General features: G+C 35.7%; 1 protein-coding gene across 1 annotated transcript in view; it reads right to left on the reverse strand.

Annotated features, from left to right (window-relative positions):
- Positions 1-15,458, reverse strand: part of LOC124354128 (leukocyte receptor cluster member 8 homolog) — a 66,368-nt gene that overhangs the window by 40,194 nt on the left and 10,716 nt on the right. Inside the window, 2 exon segments of the mRNA XM_046804362.1 lie at positions 4,675-4,836; positions 14,746-14,821. Coding sequence (XP_046660318.1) covers positions 4,675-4,836; positions 14,746-14,821 — 238 coding nt within the window.

Here is a 15,458-nt window from a genome sequence, read left to right on the forward strand (position 1 = left end):
CTTTTTAAAATACAAACCCATGTGTAGTCAAGAATAGTTAGCCCATGTCTTCTAGTAATTTTTTTTTTAGGTTTCTATCCCTCCTAACACCCAGTGTCAAGGCCCACTATGTGTCATTCGTCTTATTTGCACAATGTTTAGAAAAGAATTATAGTCTATTTTAAAATTTACTGTTTTACCTAAAAATTAATTTTAAAACAATCTGCTTGATAGGTTTCAGCACTTACCATTCATTATAAAACAAAGAGAATATTGGAAAATAACTAGTATGTTTAGTGGCCAGTGGTGCTGGCCTTACGAGCTATGGACGTATTATATCTTGGCCAGTATAGCTGAACATACGACCTGGGATAAGATTAAGGCAAAAAGTAATCGCGCTTTTGCCAAATGGCCGCAACCGTACGAGCTCCAAGGACAAATTATAATTACTGCCTTCGAATGCATAAGGTTAACTTTACTAAAATTTATTTAATAGTGAAAACCTGCTTAATTGGTATTGAAATAATCTTTTCAGTACGTTTCAAAGACCTACACTAGTAAAAATTTAAGAAATTAAATCTGTTTCAATAGAACAACATGTTACCAGTTTTTTTAAATCCTGGTTTTAGTCACAATTCTCTGAACTTCAAATAAATAGTTCAATTTCTGAGAAACAATGAAGGGTTGTTCTAAATCTGTTATGGAAAATTGAAGAATTGTGAAAATTAGAGCACATTTTTTCAGCGCTATTAGTTATTTTTAAGACAACGATGGTGGCTGAGTAATAAAATTTTTTTACTAAACTTGTACCTACTATAAAATCATAACATCAAACAAAATATAATTTTGGAAATATTCCTTTATAAATATTTATATTGGAATTTTTGTATCTAATATGAGTATAGGAATATAGATTTAGTATTAAGGAAGAAAAATCATTATGTTTTTGAGACCACAATATTAATCAGATCGCAAGGTACATATTCGGTAACATTTTCTACAAAAAAAAAAAAAAAAACTAAGTTTGGATTTAGAAACTAGTCCAAACAATACATACATTGAAATACTATAAATTCAAACTAAAATTTATATTAGAAAACAATAACATAATTGTATTTATCTGATATAAATCTGATAAAATGTACAGGTTAAGTGTTCTTTTATTTTATTTAAACACAAAAAGCTTATATTTTAGAACATATTCCTCAAAGTCTTAACTTTACATACAAACATACCAGTGCTAACTAGATACAGCTGTTTACTGTTGTCTAAGAAACATAACCAAACTTTGCATTTACTCCCAGGAAAGAAACAAATCACAACAGGATATTAATTGTCTTAACCTGTTCGAAGAATATTATAGTTTCACTTCCATATCTATGATTCATCATTTCATAGTTGTGTGCATGACTTCATTCATTTACACAGCTCATTTTCTTTCAAGTTTAAATTTGAACCTAATAACTTTTTACACTAGAATATTGGGATTTCCCTCCACACTGATGCAAAAAGACATTATAATGAACATAAAACATATTATAGTTCAAATCAATCCTAAGATCTACCTTATTTTTTTTAAAATTCAATTTGATAACAATTTATTTCAGCAATAAAAAAGTAACATTACCAATGTTAAATTTCTAAATAATTTTAGAAAATTCGTTAATTAGTTCTTATGGAATGTTGTTGTAGAAATGTGCACCATTTCTATATGATTTCTCCATATATAAATACATGGCATAGAAAGTATTGTTATTCTGCAAACAAATGATTTACAGCTTTTTAAAACATTTGTGTGATTTCTTATATCGCACAGATTAAGTATATCCCTTATATTAAAAAGTTATTTTAAATATACATTTTTCATTGAAAAAAAAAAAATTTTTTTTGGCCAAACATTTAATTTGATCAAACATGGCTCAATTAACAATACTCTTCAAATTTTATCATCTATCACCCATTAGATACTTTAAATGGCTCTAAAATATACTTGACTGAAGTTATAAATTATAATCTTGGACCAAAATTTTATTTAAACCATCATAAATACAACTTTAAAAGTTTTATTTTCATTAAATTGAGCATGTAACTCTAATTTAAGAATGAGGACTGAGAATTGCACATTTTAAAGGATCTTTTGACTCAGTAAACTATTGTTTTTACAATAAAAAATATTTTCCATACGAAAAATCAGGTTAACACGTTCAATGCGGTTGCGGTAGATCTACTGCCACGGCTGCCTCGCGCCAGGCGCGCATGACGTAGATCTACTGCACAGCGCCATTGTTTAGAAACCCAGTCAGTGTGCTCTCAGCACTCGTCGTGTAATGGTTGTCCGTTTTGCCGCTCGTGGGGATATACTTTTCTTTCCCGCGTTTTTGTGGGTCGCCGTTCTCAGTTAGCGTTTTGTGGTTAGTTTTTAGACTACTTCAAATTTTACCGTTTTTGTTGTGTGTTTAGTGTTATTCTTATAATACAATAGACATGGATTTGCCTCCTGGAACTAGTGGAATCCAGAATAGACGTCAGTTTTGTGGCTAATAGTGATTCTGATTATGAAGACGACCCTGGTGTCCCTGGTTATGCTCCGGACCTCGACGATGAACAATACGAGACTGATGAGTCAGAGGTCGAAGACCCAGACTATGACGTAAGACCACCACAATGGAGTCCTCAAACTATAGGTATGAAAGATGTACCGTTTACAAAAGAGGAGGAAAAGTTTTTAGTCCCTTTGCCTAATGAGATTACCCCAATCAATTTTTTCTTGTTGCTGGTGGATGTGATTTTTTTGGAGGGCATTGTGGCTACTACGAATAGATACGCGTTGGAGTTATTCTGTAGACCTACTACAACCCCAGGCTCACGAATCCATAAATGGAAAGACATTACCGTGGAGGATCTCAAATGTTTTTATTGGCCTATTGCTGCACATGGGAATATTACAATTACCCCGAATACAAGACTATTGGAAAACTTGTAAGCTGTTTTCAACGTGCTTCCCCCAAATTCATGGCCAGGGACAAATTCATGCTTATTTTGCGATGCATTAATTTTGAAAGGTACCCTAACCCAAACAACAGAGCTTCTAAAAGTACAGTTTCTAATTGACTACTTCAACAATAAAATGGACTCAATTTATATATCCTCAAAAAAAGTTGTGCATTGACGAGGGAATGGTTTTATGGAGGGGACGGTTGTACTTTAGGCAATATATAAAAGGGAAACGCCATAAGTACGGCATCAAAACTGTACAGTTTGTGTGACCCCCATGGCCTAATACTTCGTTTTTTTATGTATTGCGGAGTTTTAGATGATTACGGTGGTAAGGGGCATGCAGCCAATGTTGTATTGAAGCTGATGCAAGGGAAACTCAATTGTGGCCACAGTTTATTTATGGATAATTATTATAATAGTTTTACTCTTGCCTCAAGCCTGCTCTGTAGGAATACATATTGCACTGGAACTCTTCGGCTGGACAGAAAATACGTATCTCCTGAAGTCAAATCGGCAACCCTGAAAAAGGGTGAAAACCATCGCCCGCTACGCCGAAAGTGTTTGTTGTCGCCAAATGGAAAGACAAACGCGTTGTCTCTTACATATCCACTGAATTTGAAAATGACATGGTGAATTCAATTAATCGAGGTGGTTTGGAGAGACTAAAACCACTACCAATTGTTCAATACAACCATTTTATGAAAGGCGTGGACTGCAGTGACCAAATGATGTCATATTATCCTTGCGAAAGGAAAACACTGCGGTGGTATAAAAAGATTTTTGTCCACGTAATTCAGATGATGTTAGTGAATGCACACTATCTCTATAACGAAGTTCGCACATCAAGTGGAGAAAACAAAATGCCATTGTACGACTTCCGTCTGGAGGTTATTGACAAGCCTACTCCCGGACGTTCCCGAGCCTCCTCGACCTCTGAAGCGCCCGCCGCGTCCCCCATGTACCCTCACGGATTACAGAAAAAGTGGCTTGTGGAAAGAGAAGTAAACAAAAGAGGTGCAGAGTTTGCTATGCAAATGGCAGAAAGAAATACGTGATGTGGCAGTGTTTAGAATGTGATGGACAGCCTGGGGTTGTGTGTCCCACATTGTTTTGACCAATTCCATGACTAATGAAGCGTACCTTGGGGAGGATGGTTGGGTTGTAAATAGTAGTTTTTAGTGTTTTTTATCAATATATTTTTAGTTATACTAAGTGATTTGTTCCCAGTATTATTATAAACAATCGTTAGTGGTCTGTTTTTCAAAAACAATAAGGAAAACGGTGCGCGCTTCGAAGAGAGACTGGCCCCAGGAGCGTGTGCGGGTAGATCTACTGCACGTTTTCAAAATGGCGAAAATTCGGCTCTTTTGGTGTTTGATGACCTTTCTGTACCAACCCCGTGTCACAACAACTAAATTGGTAAGTGAATACTAATAAAAAAAAATTAGCCTCTAGCAACATACATTACTTAATTTTTTAGCAGCGAACGTGTTAAACCCGGTTTCAGTTGTTAAATTAAATTGTCACCTATTTATGTAAATCATACAATTAAACAATTTTCTAAACAACATTTATATAACATTTTTTTAAATAAAATTCATCTTTATTTTATGTTAAAATTGTATTAAAGCCAGAGACTCTAAGAAGTTGATTGAGACTGTTTATTAAGAACTAAGTAGTAAGAACTAGATTTCTCACCTTGGTTGTTCTGTTGGAAGAATGAGGTGCTGCCGGGAGGCGATGGCTGAGGCAGACTAGAAGGAGGAGGACCTGGAGGGAGGGGAGGCAAGTCATTACCATCATCTCTTTCTAACTCCTTCTCCTCCATGGCTTTTTCCTGATTAAAGGCCTGTAGTTGACCTAAAATTAAGTTTTTGTTAAATTTAATAGCAATCACAAAATATGTATCAAATGCTCTGTAATTAATCATTTTGTATATGCACTGTTTTTGGCAAAACAAACAAGTTACCAGCAAATGTAAAGGACAAATAAAATAATATATAGACTCAACTAAGTCTTTTTTTACTTTATAATTTATGAAAGTAAATCTCTGAACTTAAGTACACAACTTAAAACTAAATTTTTATGCCGTCATTGATGTATTTTTTTCTAAAGGGGATAGTACACAATGTGTCCATGGTAAGTCATACAAGTAGGCATAGTTAAGATTGCATATCATATATTTTAATAATTAAGGTTGGGATTTATCTAGGATGGTTGATAAATGGTGCTAACGTTTTGTTGCATTTAGTACGCTACTGTGTTCACCTACCTTTGACTTAGGTTATTCAAAAGTGTTTAAAACACACTTGTTTTTAAGACACTTTCCATATCATGAGAGGTACTGTTTACTAAAAGTGTGAATTCCTATCAAATTGTAATGTTGATTAGAATTTTTTTATTAATGACCTGTGAGAGATTTGTTTGAGAACAAACCAATTAACAATATCAACTATGTTTTAGCCTGTTTTTAACTAATCTAACACTACTCTGAAGCAGTGCGATAAACTCTGGATTAGGAATATCCTAAAAAATGGATTGGGTGAGGTGGACCAGTCAACTACCCACCCAGACCCACAGATTTAACGTACATGGACTACTACTAGTGGGAAAGGTTAAAAGACTTGGTTTATTAAGGCCCTCAACTTGAGAGGAGTGTGCTTGTGCGAGTACATACACAAACGAGATATAAGTTATACATAAGTTCAAAATGTGTAATTTAGTAATTATATTGTATCAAGTATATTTATCCTTAACAGCCAACACATCAATATATAAAATATGTATAGTACTATAATGTAAACATTCAGTTTCTTAAAGTAATTGTATGCCTTCATATTCACTAGGTTTTTAATCCAGTACCATTACTTTTGGTAATGTTTGGCAATATGGAGAAATATAATTACAATCATGTTATCTATGATTTTGTATCCAAGCAAGCAACCACTCATAATATATAAAAACATCATATTTTTACTAAACTGTTGATTAGTTTGGTAATTCAGAACTAAGTGATGACTCACTGGCTTCACATTGTAACAAAAGTTTAATTCAGCACAAAAACATTAGGAAATATGGAGTAAAAAATTGTACAGTCTGTCTTTTATATAAGCAAAATTAACAGTTAAAATAAGCCGACTTTGACTGAATTTATCAAGAGACTACTAGATATAATAATTGCATAATTATTTTGCATTAAAAGTGTAGAGCATACAACTAATGATAATGAGCATTATATTGTTGAAAGTAGACTAATTATAGGACACAAATGGAAAATTTTTTTATGTTCGAGGCATATACAGAAAGTAAGTGTTCTGAATTTTTTTAGGTTACAAAGAAGTTACCATTCGTCTCAATGCAGGTGGTAAACCAGGGTATCAATTTTGTTGTGGCTTCCTCGAAGTAAGTTACCCTCCAATCTCTTCGTCCATATCTCCCTTCATCTCCTCGTTGTTTGGAAACGTATTTCCACCCATGTGCAGCTTCAAGGAGGTAAATAGATAGTAATAGTTATCTTAAGATGCTGAGTCAGGGGAATGCACATGATGGTTCAGGACAACTCATTTAAATGAGGCGAGCAGTTCCTTCGGGGCGTTAGCTGTGTGTAGTCGTGACATTTTCGTAAAGCAGACAAACTCCCTTTGTCAGCATAACTCTCCTCTTGTTCTGAATTAATCTCCAAACATTGGGTTTGACAGTATCTTAAAGAGTTGATGGTCTCCCATTGAAGCATATAACCAATTACAATTATACCTTGACAGTCCCAAAACACGGATGCCATGATTTTTTATTTGCTGAAATTATGGTTTTGAACTTTTTGGTGGAGGGTAAAGAGGTGTGAGGCCTCTGTTGAGACTGGTTTTTTGTTTTAGGTATGTATTGTGCAATCAGTTTCATCTCCAATAATGGATAGAATGGAGAAATTCATCTCCATGGAGCGTCTCAAAAACTCTTGCCCGATCTCCACTCAATTCAACCTGTGTTGATCTGTCAGCTGTTTTGAGACTCAACTCGCAGACAGTTTTCGATATCCGAGGATTTCTGTGATTGTTTCGTGGATTAGAGATCTGGAGATCTGCGAATATATCACAGAAAGTTCATTCACAGTCAATATGTTATCGTTATGGAGCGCATTTTAAATTTTTGTTCAGAATTTCGTCAGTGACAATTGAAGGTCCTCTGCTCCTTTCATCACCATGCACAGATTGTTTTTAATTTCACAACACCATTTGAACACACATGTACAATTTATAGCTTTATCACCACTTGCAGTTTTTACCTCATTATAAACCACAACCAGGGTTTTACCTTCCAAACAAGACATTTTTTCATGAAATGCATTGTTGCATTGACAGTTCTCAATGTATTCAGACCAGTCTTGTTGCAGAGAGGAGGAATCAGGCTACACAGCAATAAAGCCAACATGTCCAAACAAACATCTCTCCAGAGAGCCTCAGTGCACTTACTTTCAGGATATGCCTCTTACTATATTTTTGTAAAAATTAATTACATGTTACAAGTAAAAATATGAAATATATATAAATAAAAAAAACATATATATATGTGATATATATATATACATGTGTATGTATATATATATATATATATATATATATATATATATATATATATATATATATGTTTTTTTTACCTTTTATAACTTAGTTATAATAAAAATTAGCTTTGAACTTAAAGAAACAAAATTATTTTGCTTTTCTTGGTGTTGTAGGAACAACACCAAGAAAAGCAAAATAGGTGGTAGGTGATCATTTTGGTTTTTTCACCTTTTCCTTAGTTATGTAATTTACTTTCCCTGTCTCGACAATGAAATCTTTGTGTACCGGTACTTGGTGCTTGTCAATCCACCTTATAACCAAACTTGTTCCATCATTGTAAACCTCTCGTACTCCAACTTGTAACTCTTTTTTGGAACTCAGGCATGTCTAGTCTGTTACTTTTAACAATACCACAAGCATTGTTCTTATGCACATGTAAAAACTTAAACAAGTCTGGAATACCATACAAATTGTCTACAAAGAAACAATGGCCTTTTTTAAAGTAAGTCCTACGTAAAACAGTAATAATAGCTCCTGATAAACTTGTTCTCTGTGTTATATATTGCACTGTACTGTCCAGTGTACACAATCAAATCAAGCACATATTCTGTTTCACAATCACATAAATACATACATTTTATCTCAATTCTACCGTACTGATCTGGATGACTGTTATTAGAGAAATTGAATAGGCTCAATATGGTACAAAATCTGTTACTAGACATGAAATTTGGCATGTAGTTCTGTTGCAATTTATCTGAGGACCAAAATTTTCTTAATTTTGTTACAAGTACCATTACAGCAAAACAGTTAAAAGAATTTGGAACTCTTCCTTTGTCAAAGGTTGCCTGTTTTTAAGTTTTGATTTAGGTGATAGAGCACGGAATAAAATAAGAAATTGATCATTTGTTTGAGCTATGATAAACTCTATGGTACTTTCAGCAGGTTTCCCACTCAATTTGAATTACCCAATTCACAGCTCTTTCACCGTTTTTATGGTAATTAGGATAGTAATTTCACGGTTGATATCTTTTATAAACAACATTACAATTTGAGATATGGACACAACTCAGATGCGGTGGAGTGGTAAAATTATTTCAAACTACCTTATTTCACTAATGATGTCAACGATTTGTGCATGAATGTGGATGCATCTAAAAATACAAATTCATTCTGGGCCTCAGCTACGACACAAGCAGGGGCCGGTATGTGTCCAATAAAGGTAGAGGGAGCTTTTTGTGACCGAAAAGGTATTAGAGCAATCTGAACATACCTTACCTGAGAGGTCTACTCCTAACAACAGCGCAGCGGTCCAAAAAGAAAAACCTACTTGCTCCCTTTTCCTGAAGAAAGGGACCCTCTCTAAGGTCTTGGCTAGATGAAGAAAAGAGGGCTGAGGGGACAGGGATAGAGCACCAGGGAGAGGTGGTAAAAAGGCGTAAGTATACGCCTCATACAGATAAACCTTCACCATGCCAAGGGCGCAACCGATATCTTGGGTAGGAGGTTTATCACAACAGCCTGGATATCGCCCTAATCTAGGAACCTTGGATCCGCAGAGGTTACATTGACGACTCAGGTTGGAAATCTCAAATATGACCATTCAATTGAAAATCCAAGAGCATAAGTTTTAATTTCAAAAATATAACAGCTTTTCCTGTTACAGATTTGATTTGATTTTGAGAGGTAATCATAGCCACAGCCTTCTTCCCCAACCCTTCAACAAACTGCCCACCAGTGGAAGTAGAAAGGCTACTGCAGCGCTGCAGAGAGAGAGAGGTGAAACCCTCATTCTCAGCTGTGACTGACTGCAATGCTCATCACGCCTTCTGGGGAAGTACAAACATAAACCCAAAAGGTAGGGACTCCTGCAGTTTATGTTCTGTAATGACAGTTCTAGAAAATAGAGGGTCTAGGTCCCACTTTTATTACAAAACCTAGACAAGAAGTTCTGAATATAACCTTATCTAAAGGACTCAAAAATATAAATATAGTAAGGTGGCATGTTTCACAGGAGGCCTCACTTTCGGACCATTGCCCCACTAGGTTTGACAGAGGTGGAAGGTGAGATGAACGTGACCCACAGGGTTCCTAAATCTACCAACTAGAGGGGATATCGAGTGTCCCTAGCCAAAGAGTTGGAGGAAATAGAACCCTACCAGAAAAATGCTTGATTTAGATAGGTCTGCTCAACTAGTTGAACAAGCTATTGTAAAGGCCTACGAGAAAAACTGTCCTCTCAGACAGGCTAAAGAAAGACGTGCCTTTGTAGACTGGGAGGTTAGATACACTTAGAAACAAAACTCTGAAATAATTAAAATAGGCAAAAAGGACAGACGACTGGATCCCTTATCTGCATGCCCTAAATGAATATAAAAAATAAATTGGAAAAAATAAAAGAAGAACCTGGAGAAATTTTTGCCTAAGCATTAATAGCCTACCAGAGGCTGCAAGGCTTCAAAAGCCTCTCCAATTCGATCACTCTAACCCAATGGGGTCCTTAGTAAAAGCCTTACAGACAACAGGAAGAAGACAGCGCTGCTGTTGGAAACGCACTTTCCAGGGGGTTACTTGACTCGAAATGAGGATATTTATTCTCTAGTCGAGGAGTGAGATCTAGTCGGAAAGTAGCCAAGTTCACACAGCGGTCAAAAAGAATATTTACATCTGAAAGAATTAAATGGGCAATAAGATCTTTTTTAAATTTCCTGGGTCGGCTGGAGATTTTCCAGCCCCTCTTCTGCTTGAAGGGTTGGATATTTATTAAATACTCTAATTAATCTGTTTAGAAGCAGCTACCCCTAGGATTTACTCCAAAGAACTGGAGGACGGCACTTGCAGTGTTCGTGCAGAAAAAGATAGGTATCTGACTCAACCCAACTCATACAGACTCATAAGCCTAACCTCCTTCATGGTGAAAACTATGGAAAAAATAATCAATAGACACATTAGGGAAGAAACCCTACCTACTACTAGTACACCCACTCGATCTATCTCTACATGCGTATGCAGAAGGTAAATCAACTACCACAGCTTATTGGAAGCAGTGGACAAACACCATCAATGAAAAGGAAGGCCTAGTCAGCATCTTTATGGACATTGAGGGGGCTTTCGACCATGTAGTATACCAATTCATGGAGGGAGCTAAGGAACAATGTGAAGTTCCCTCGGATGTGGTCAAGTGGACAGTAGCCCTCCTAAAAAACAAACAAGTTATAGCAAAGAACGGTGACGAATCACGGCTCGAAAAATTCTGTCTCCCCTCCAGTGGGCAACGGTGATTGATGACTTTTGTAACTAAAGCAGAGATGAGGGGAATAAGGCTACTATGTTATGCTGACAAACTAGTGCTTATGATCAAAGGAAAAAACAAAGGCATGCTGGAACGCCTAATTCAAGAACAATTAAATTTTATAAGCAACTGATGTCATGGGGAAGGTCTTCGGATTAACCCATGAAAAACAAATATAATAACCTTTACCAGGAAAAGAAAGTTTCAGCTTGTACAACCTGCCCTGGAAAAAATCAGAATAACACATTTAAAAGAAGTCAAATGAGTATAGTTCTGGATTAGAAGCTGACTTGGAACTCACATATTGGGACCACAATATCTAAAGCGACAATGGCTCTTGGGGCCTGCAAGAGACTCTTTGGATTTAAATGGGGTTTGAAACCCAAAATGATATATTGGATATATGATACTATACTAAAACCGATGGGTCACATATGCTGCATTAGTCTGGTGGACGAAAGTATAACAAAAAAAACCGCTGCAAGAGGCTATACAGTCTTTAAAGTCTACACATTACAGGAGCGGTGAGCAATTGAAGTGGTCCTGAGATACACTCCTCTGGGACAGGAGGTAATGAGGACAGCCGCTCTAAGTGCAATGAAATTTCTAGGTACAAAGGTAATAAATACTACCTCCTTAGAAGGTCACATGAAAATAACCAAGGAATTTCCTGACACTGAAATGCTAACCAAATTGTCAGAAGCAATGGTTACGAAATACTCCTTTGAAAAACCACATACAGTCTCTATTGAAGAAAGGGAGAAATAGATTAAAAAGAAGGCCTACCCTACAAAAAAAATCCTGAAGTTTTACACAGATAATTCACGCCTTGACTCTAAGACGGGATTTGGAATATACGGACTAGGAGTTAACCTAGCAGTGCCCCTGGGAAAACATGCCTCAGTCTTCCAAGTGGAAGACTGTGGCAACAAAATGATGCGCCAGAAGACTCATACAAATTAGGACAAAAAGAGCAAAATACTTGATACTTTCTTACAGCCAGATTGCACTGAAGGCACTTGATACCTGTTTGTTTGATTCAAAAGCAGTCTGAGAATGCATGAATTCTCTAGCAGAGCTGACTAAAAATAACAGAGTAACACTCGGTTGGTTGCCGGGCCAGGAGGGCATTCATGAAAATGAAACACCAGATATCCTCACCAAAGGGAGCAGAGTCCATTATGGTGGGGCCAGTGCCAGGTTGCGGGATAGCTTTCTCCAACAGCAAAGTTCTTGTAAAAGATTAAGACAATCTAAAATGTTTATCTTTCCTTATATTAAAGGGTGTGCATCTCTCCTAGATCAGAATAAGGAGGATATAAGAATGATATTAGGGATGTTGACAGAACATGACCTTTTTAAAAAACATCTTATGAAGGTGGGCCTTAGCGAGACTGTTGAATGCAGACTCTATGTAGTAGAGGAGGAATCAGCGGAGCATATTTGGCTAAACTGTCCTAGGGGCATATCTCCTCAGTCCCAAGGACATCAGAGAACATGAGCTCTCAAATCTGATCAGCTTCTGTAAAAGTCTCGGATTCTGAGGACACAAATATAACTAAGGGAGGCGCAAAGGTCCTTTTAGGACAAAGTGCGGAGACAATGGTCCCTCAGGATAAAGAAAAAGATGCATCCAATGGTATGGCTGAGCTTAAGAGGATAAATTTTGCCACTTGTATCCTACCCGAACTCTCACATTACTCGACCCGTACAGCGGTTCACACAAGCGAGAATTGCTGACCGCAATTAATTGAAGACGTTAAAACAATCGCAAATAACTGTCACTGCTACTATATCGCAGCCAATAATGGCAACGTAGTACATATATAGAAGTATTGGACAGTTCAGGGGGGCTGGCAGTCAATCGCCAATACTGACAGACACTCTACTCTTCTTGAACTATGAATGCCAATATGTTCGGCGTAGAACTGTTTGTAGAAGATATTATAAACAATCCAGACATCACAATTACTAATTTTTCATAGCAATACATATTAATAGGTATATAATTTTTCGCTAAAATAAATACTAGTTTTTATATTGTTTTTACATAGGCATGGAAATGTTACACATCAAAACTGATTACACAATACTAAAACATGGACATGGACCCTCCCTCCAGCCGAATCAACCGACATACATATTTTAAGAAAGATTGGTGCACCCACGAGGTTCGGTGATCGACTGTGACGACTGGTAGCCAGTGTTACCCATTCAATGCTCCCCCAAATACTACTACGTCACCTGGGCTGTGACACACCACTGTCAGCTACGATCTAGTAGTGGTGGTGGTGGTTGTTTGTGATCGTCATGCTTATACGCTGCAATTGGCTATAATCAGCCAGCCCATGCTCGCTTGTGTGAACCGCTCTATTTGATCAGGTACTCTACTAAATCGTGCCATAACACATAGCCGCAATTAGGCTTGTGCATTTCTTGCTCACGTGTGAACTGAGCTTTACGACAATCACAGCGACAATGCATGTTGATTAATTTTATAGTAAGTTGTAGAGATTTTCATGGTTTGTAAATTAAATTCATGGCAAGCTGAACGAAATCCAAGGCTTAATCACGGTTTCACAATCGGGTGGAGACCTTGTAACAGATATCACGTTTTCAAAGCAATATAGCTAACAGCAAAGATCACGAAACTCATTTTTACTAACAACTCCACTGTTTGCGTCATTAAAATAATTTTTTTTTTTTTATGTGTTTCATTTTCCTTATTTTTAGTTTTATTTTTTGATGTTGGCTTACTCTTTGGTTTATAGGTTTTCTTTTTTGAGGATTTCCTTTTGGGGAAGAGATCTTTTCTAGGACGTTTAGAAATAGATGGAGCGTTACAATCAACATCACTTAGTATGCTATCAGAACTATTGTAGATATTCACATATCACTTCGGTCTTTGAGGCGTCAGTGATTCATCATCTGTCATCTGATAAATTTCTGTTCATAGGGTCCAACTGTGAACTGGGAGGTTCTAACATGTGAAGTAAATCCTCTTAAATCATGGATGGCCATTATCTCACACCACACTATCTCACACAAATATTCGTACAGCCAACAAGCAAAAGCAATGCAACATCCACAAACTTTCACATGATTCGAAGCATGTTGTGTCCAGGTAGTTTTATTAAAATTCGCAAGATAGTAGCACTAACTAGACAGCAATACCATATACACATTTTCAATAAAAAATAATACAATATAACAGCTGTTACTATGTAAACAAAACAACTGATAACTTAAAAAAGAGTAAACTTAGGCGTGACGGTTGTTTATATGTTTGTATATATATGTTGTGTTTGGCAGATAAAGGGTTAAGAGAGCCTGAATTTATTTTTTGCTTTAAGTGATTGAATACAAAGTGGATCTTTTCAAACTACAAGGAGTAAGGAACTACTATGATTAATTTCTAAAATAGTAAAAAAAGTTACAACAATTTTTTGATAAAATAATTTAATCAACATTATCTAAATTTAAAAAAAAAAAAACAATTTGTAAACCACACAAAGTTTATGCTTCTGAATACCACTTAAAGTAAATGATTGAGTAAATTGAGATTTCTACAGAATACAGAAAGTATTTTCAGCAAGTATCTAATGATAAAGGTTTATACGGGTAAAAGATTCTTTGGTTATTGAAGGTTAGAATTAGCCGACAAGTTTCTATGGGAAAAACTGTGCAGTCATCATAAATGAACAGAAGGCTACTGCTTCCTTCCAAATGTGTAATTAAAACATTTTAAAAAGGTTATACAACACTGACTTCTACCTAAAACTTACAAAGGAATAAAAACCTAAAAACGATATTCTCCAGGTTTATTCAAGAAGACATACCATATAAATAAACATAGCACTTCGTATTGATTTTTAATGTAAAATAATACACAAAGACAAAAATATTAGTTACTATATTTACCTCCAGGAGTAAACTGTTTCAATCCTGCATGCATCATGTTGGGAGGTTGGCCATTCATGTGCCCATACGGCATTGCCTGAAACAATTTGACTAATTATTTTGATATGTTCATAATCAGGCTAATAAGTTTGTGATACAGTATCTCACAGAAGGTTATTTTAGCAAATTTTTTAATATTGTAGTTAAAAATCTGTAAAATTAATGTGCTTGTTGTGTGCACTATTTTATTGTTCTTCTATTTGTATTGTAATAATTTATGGCTGTTACATTTAGGGAACTTAATTCATTGCTATTTATAGATGTACTCAATGTACCTGAAAACCTGACTAATAAAGCTATTTAATCCTTGAGTGCCAAAGTAATGAATTTTTGTCACCAATTTCCATGTGAAAAATTCCACAATATGCTACAAAACAATAATAGTGATCCGTTGTAATCATTTAGTATGTATGTATATTTCAGATTTTCTTAATGTTTAGAACAAGTTACCTATACCAAAATCTTTTATCACAATCTGCTGTGTTTGGTAAGTATATGAGCTGTTTCCATAACTAAGGGTTCGTAATTTCAATATGTGAAAAAAATGTAATTTACAAAGTTCATTCATAGTACTTAAAAGATGCAATAAATCTGCTAAATGAATTTTTGAGACAAACTTGTTGATAATAACAAATTTGGCTCTTGACAGACTATTTTTTTATTACAGATTGTCA

The sequence above is a fragment of the Homalodisca vitripennis genome, chromosome 2 (genome assembly GCF_021130785.1).
Source record: "Homalodisca vitripennis isolate AUS2020 chromosome 2, UT_GWSS_2.1, whole genome shotgun sequence".
Lineage (NCBI taxonomy): Eukaryota > Metazoa > Arthropoda > Insecta > Hemiptera > Cicadellidae > Homalodisca > Homalodisca vitripennis.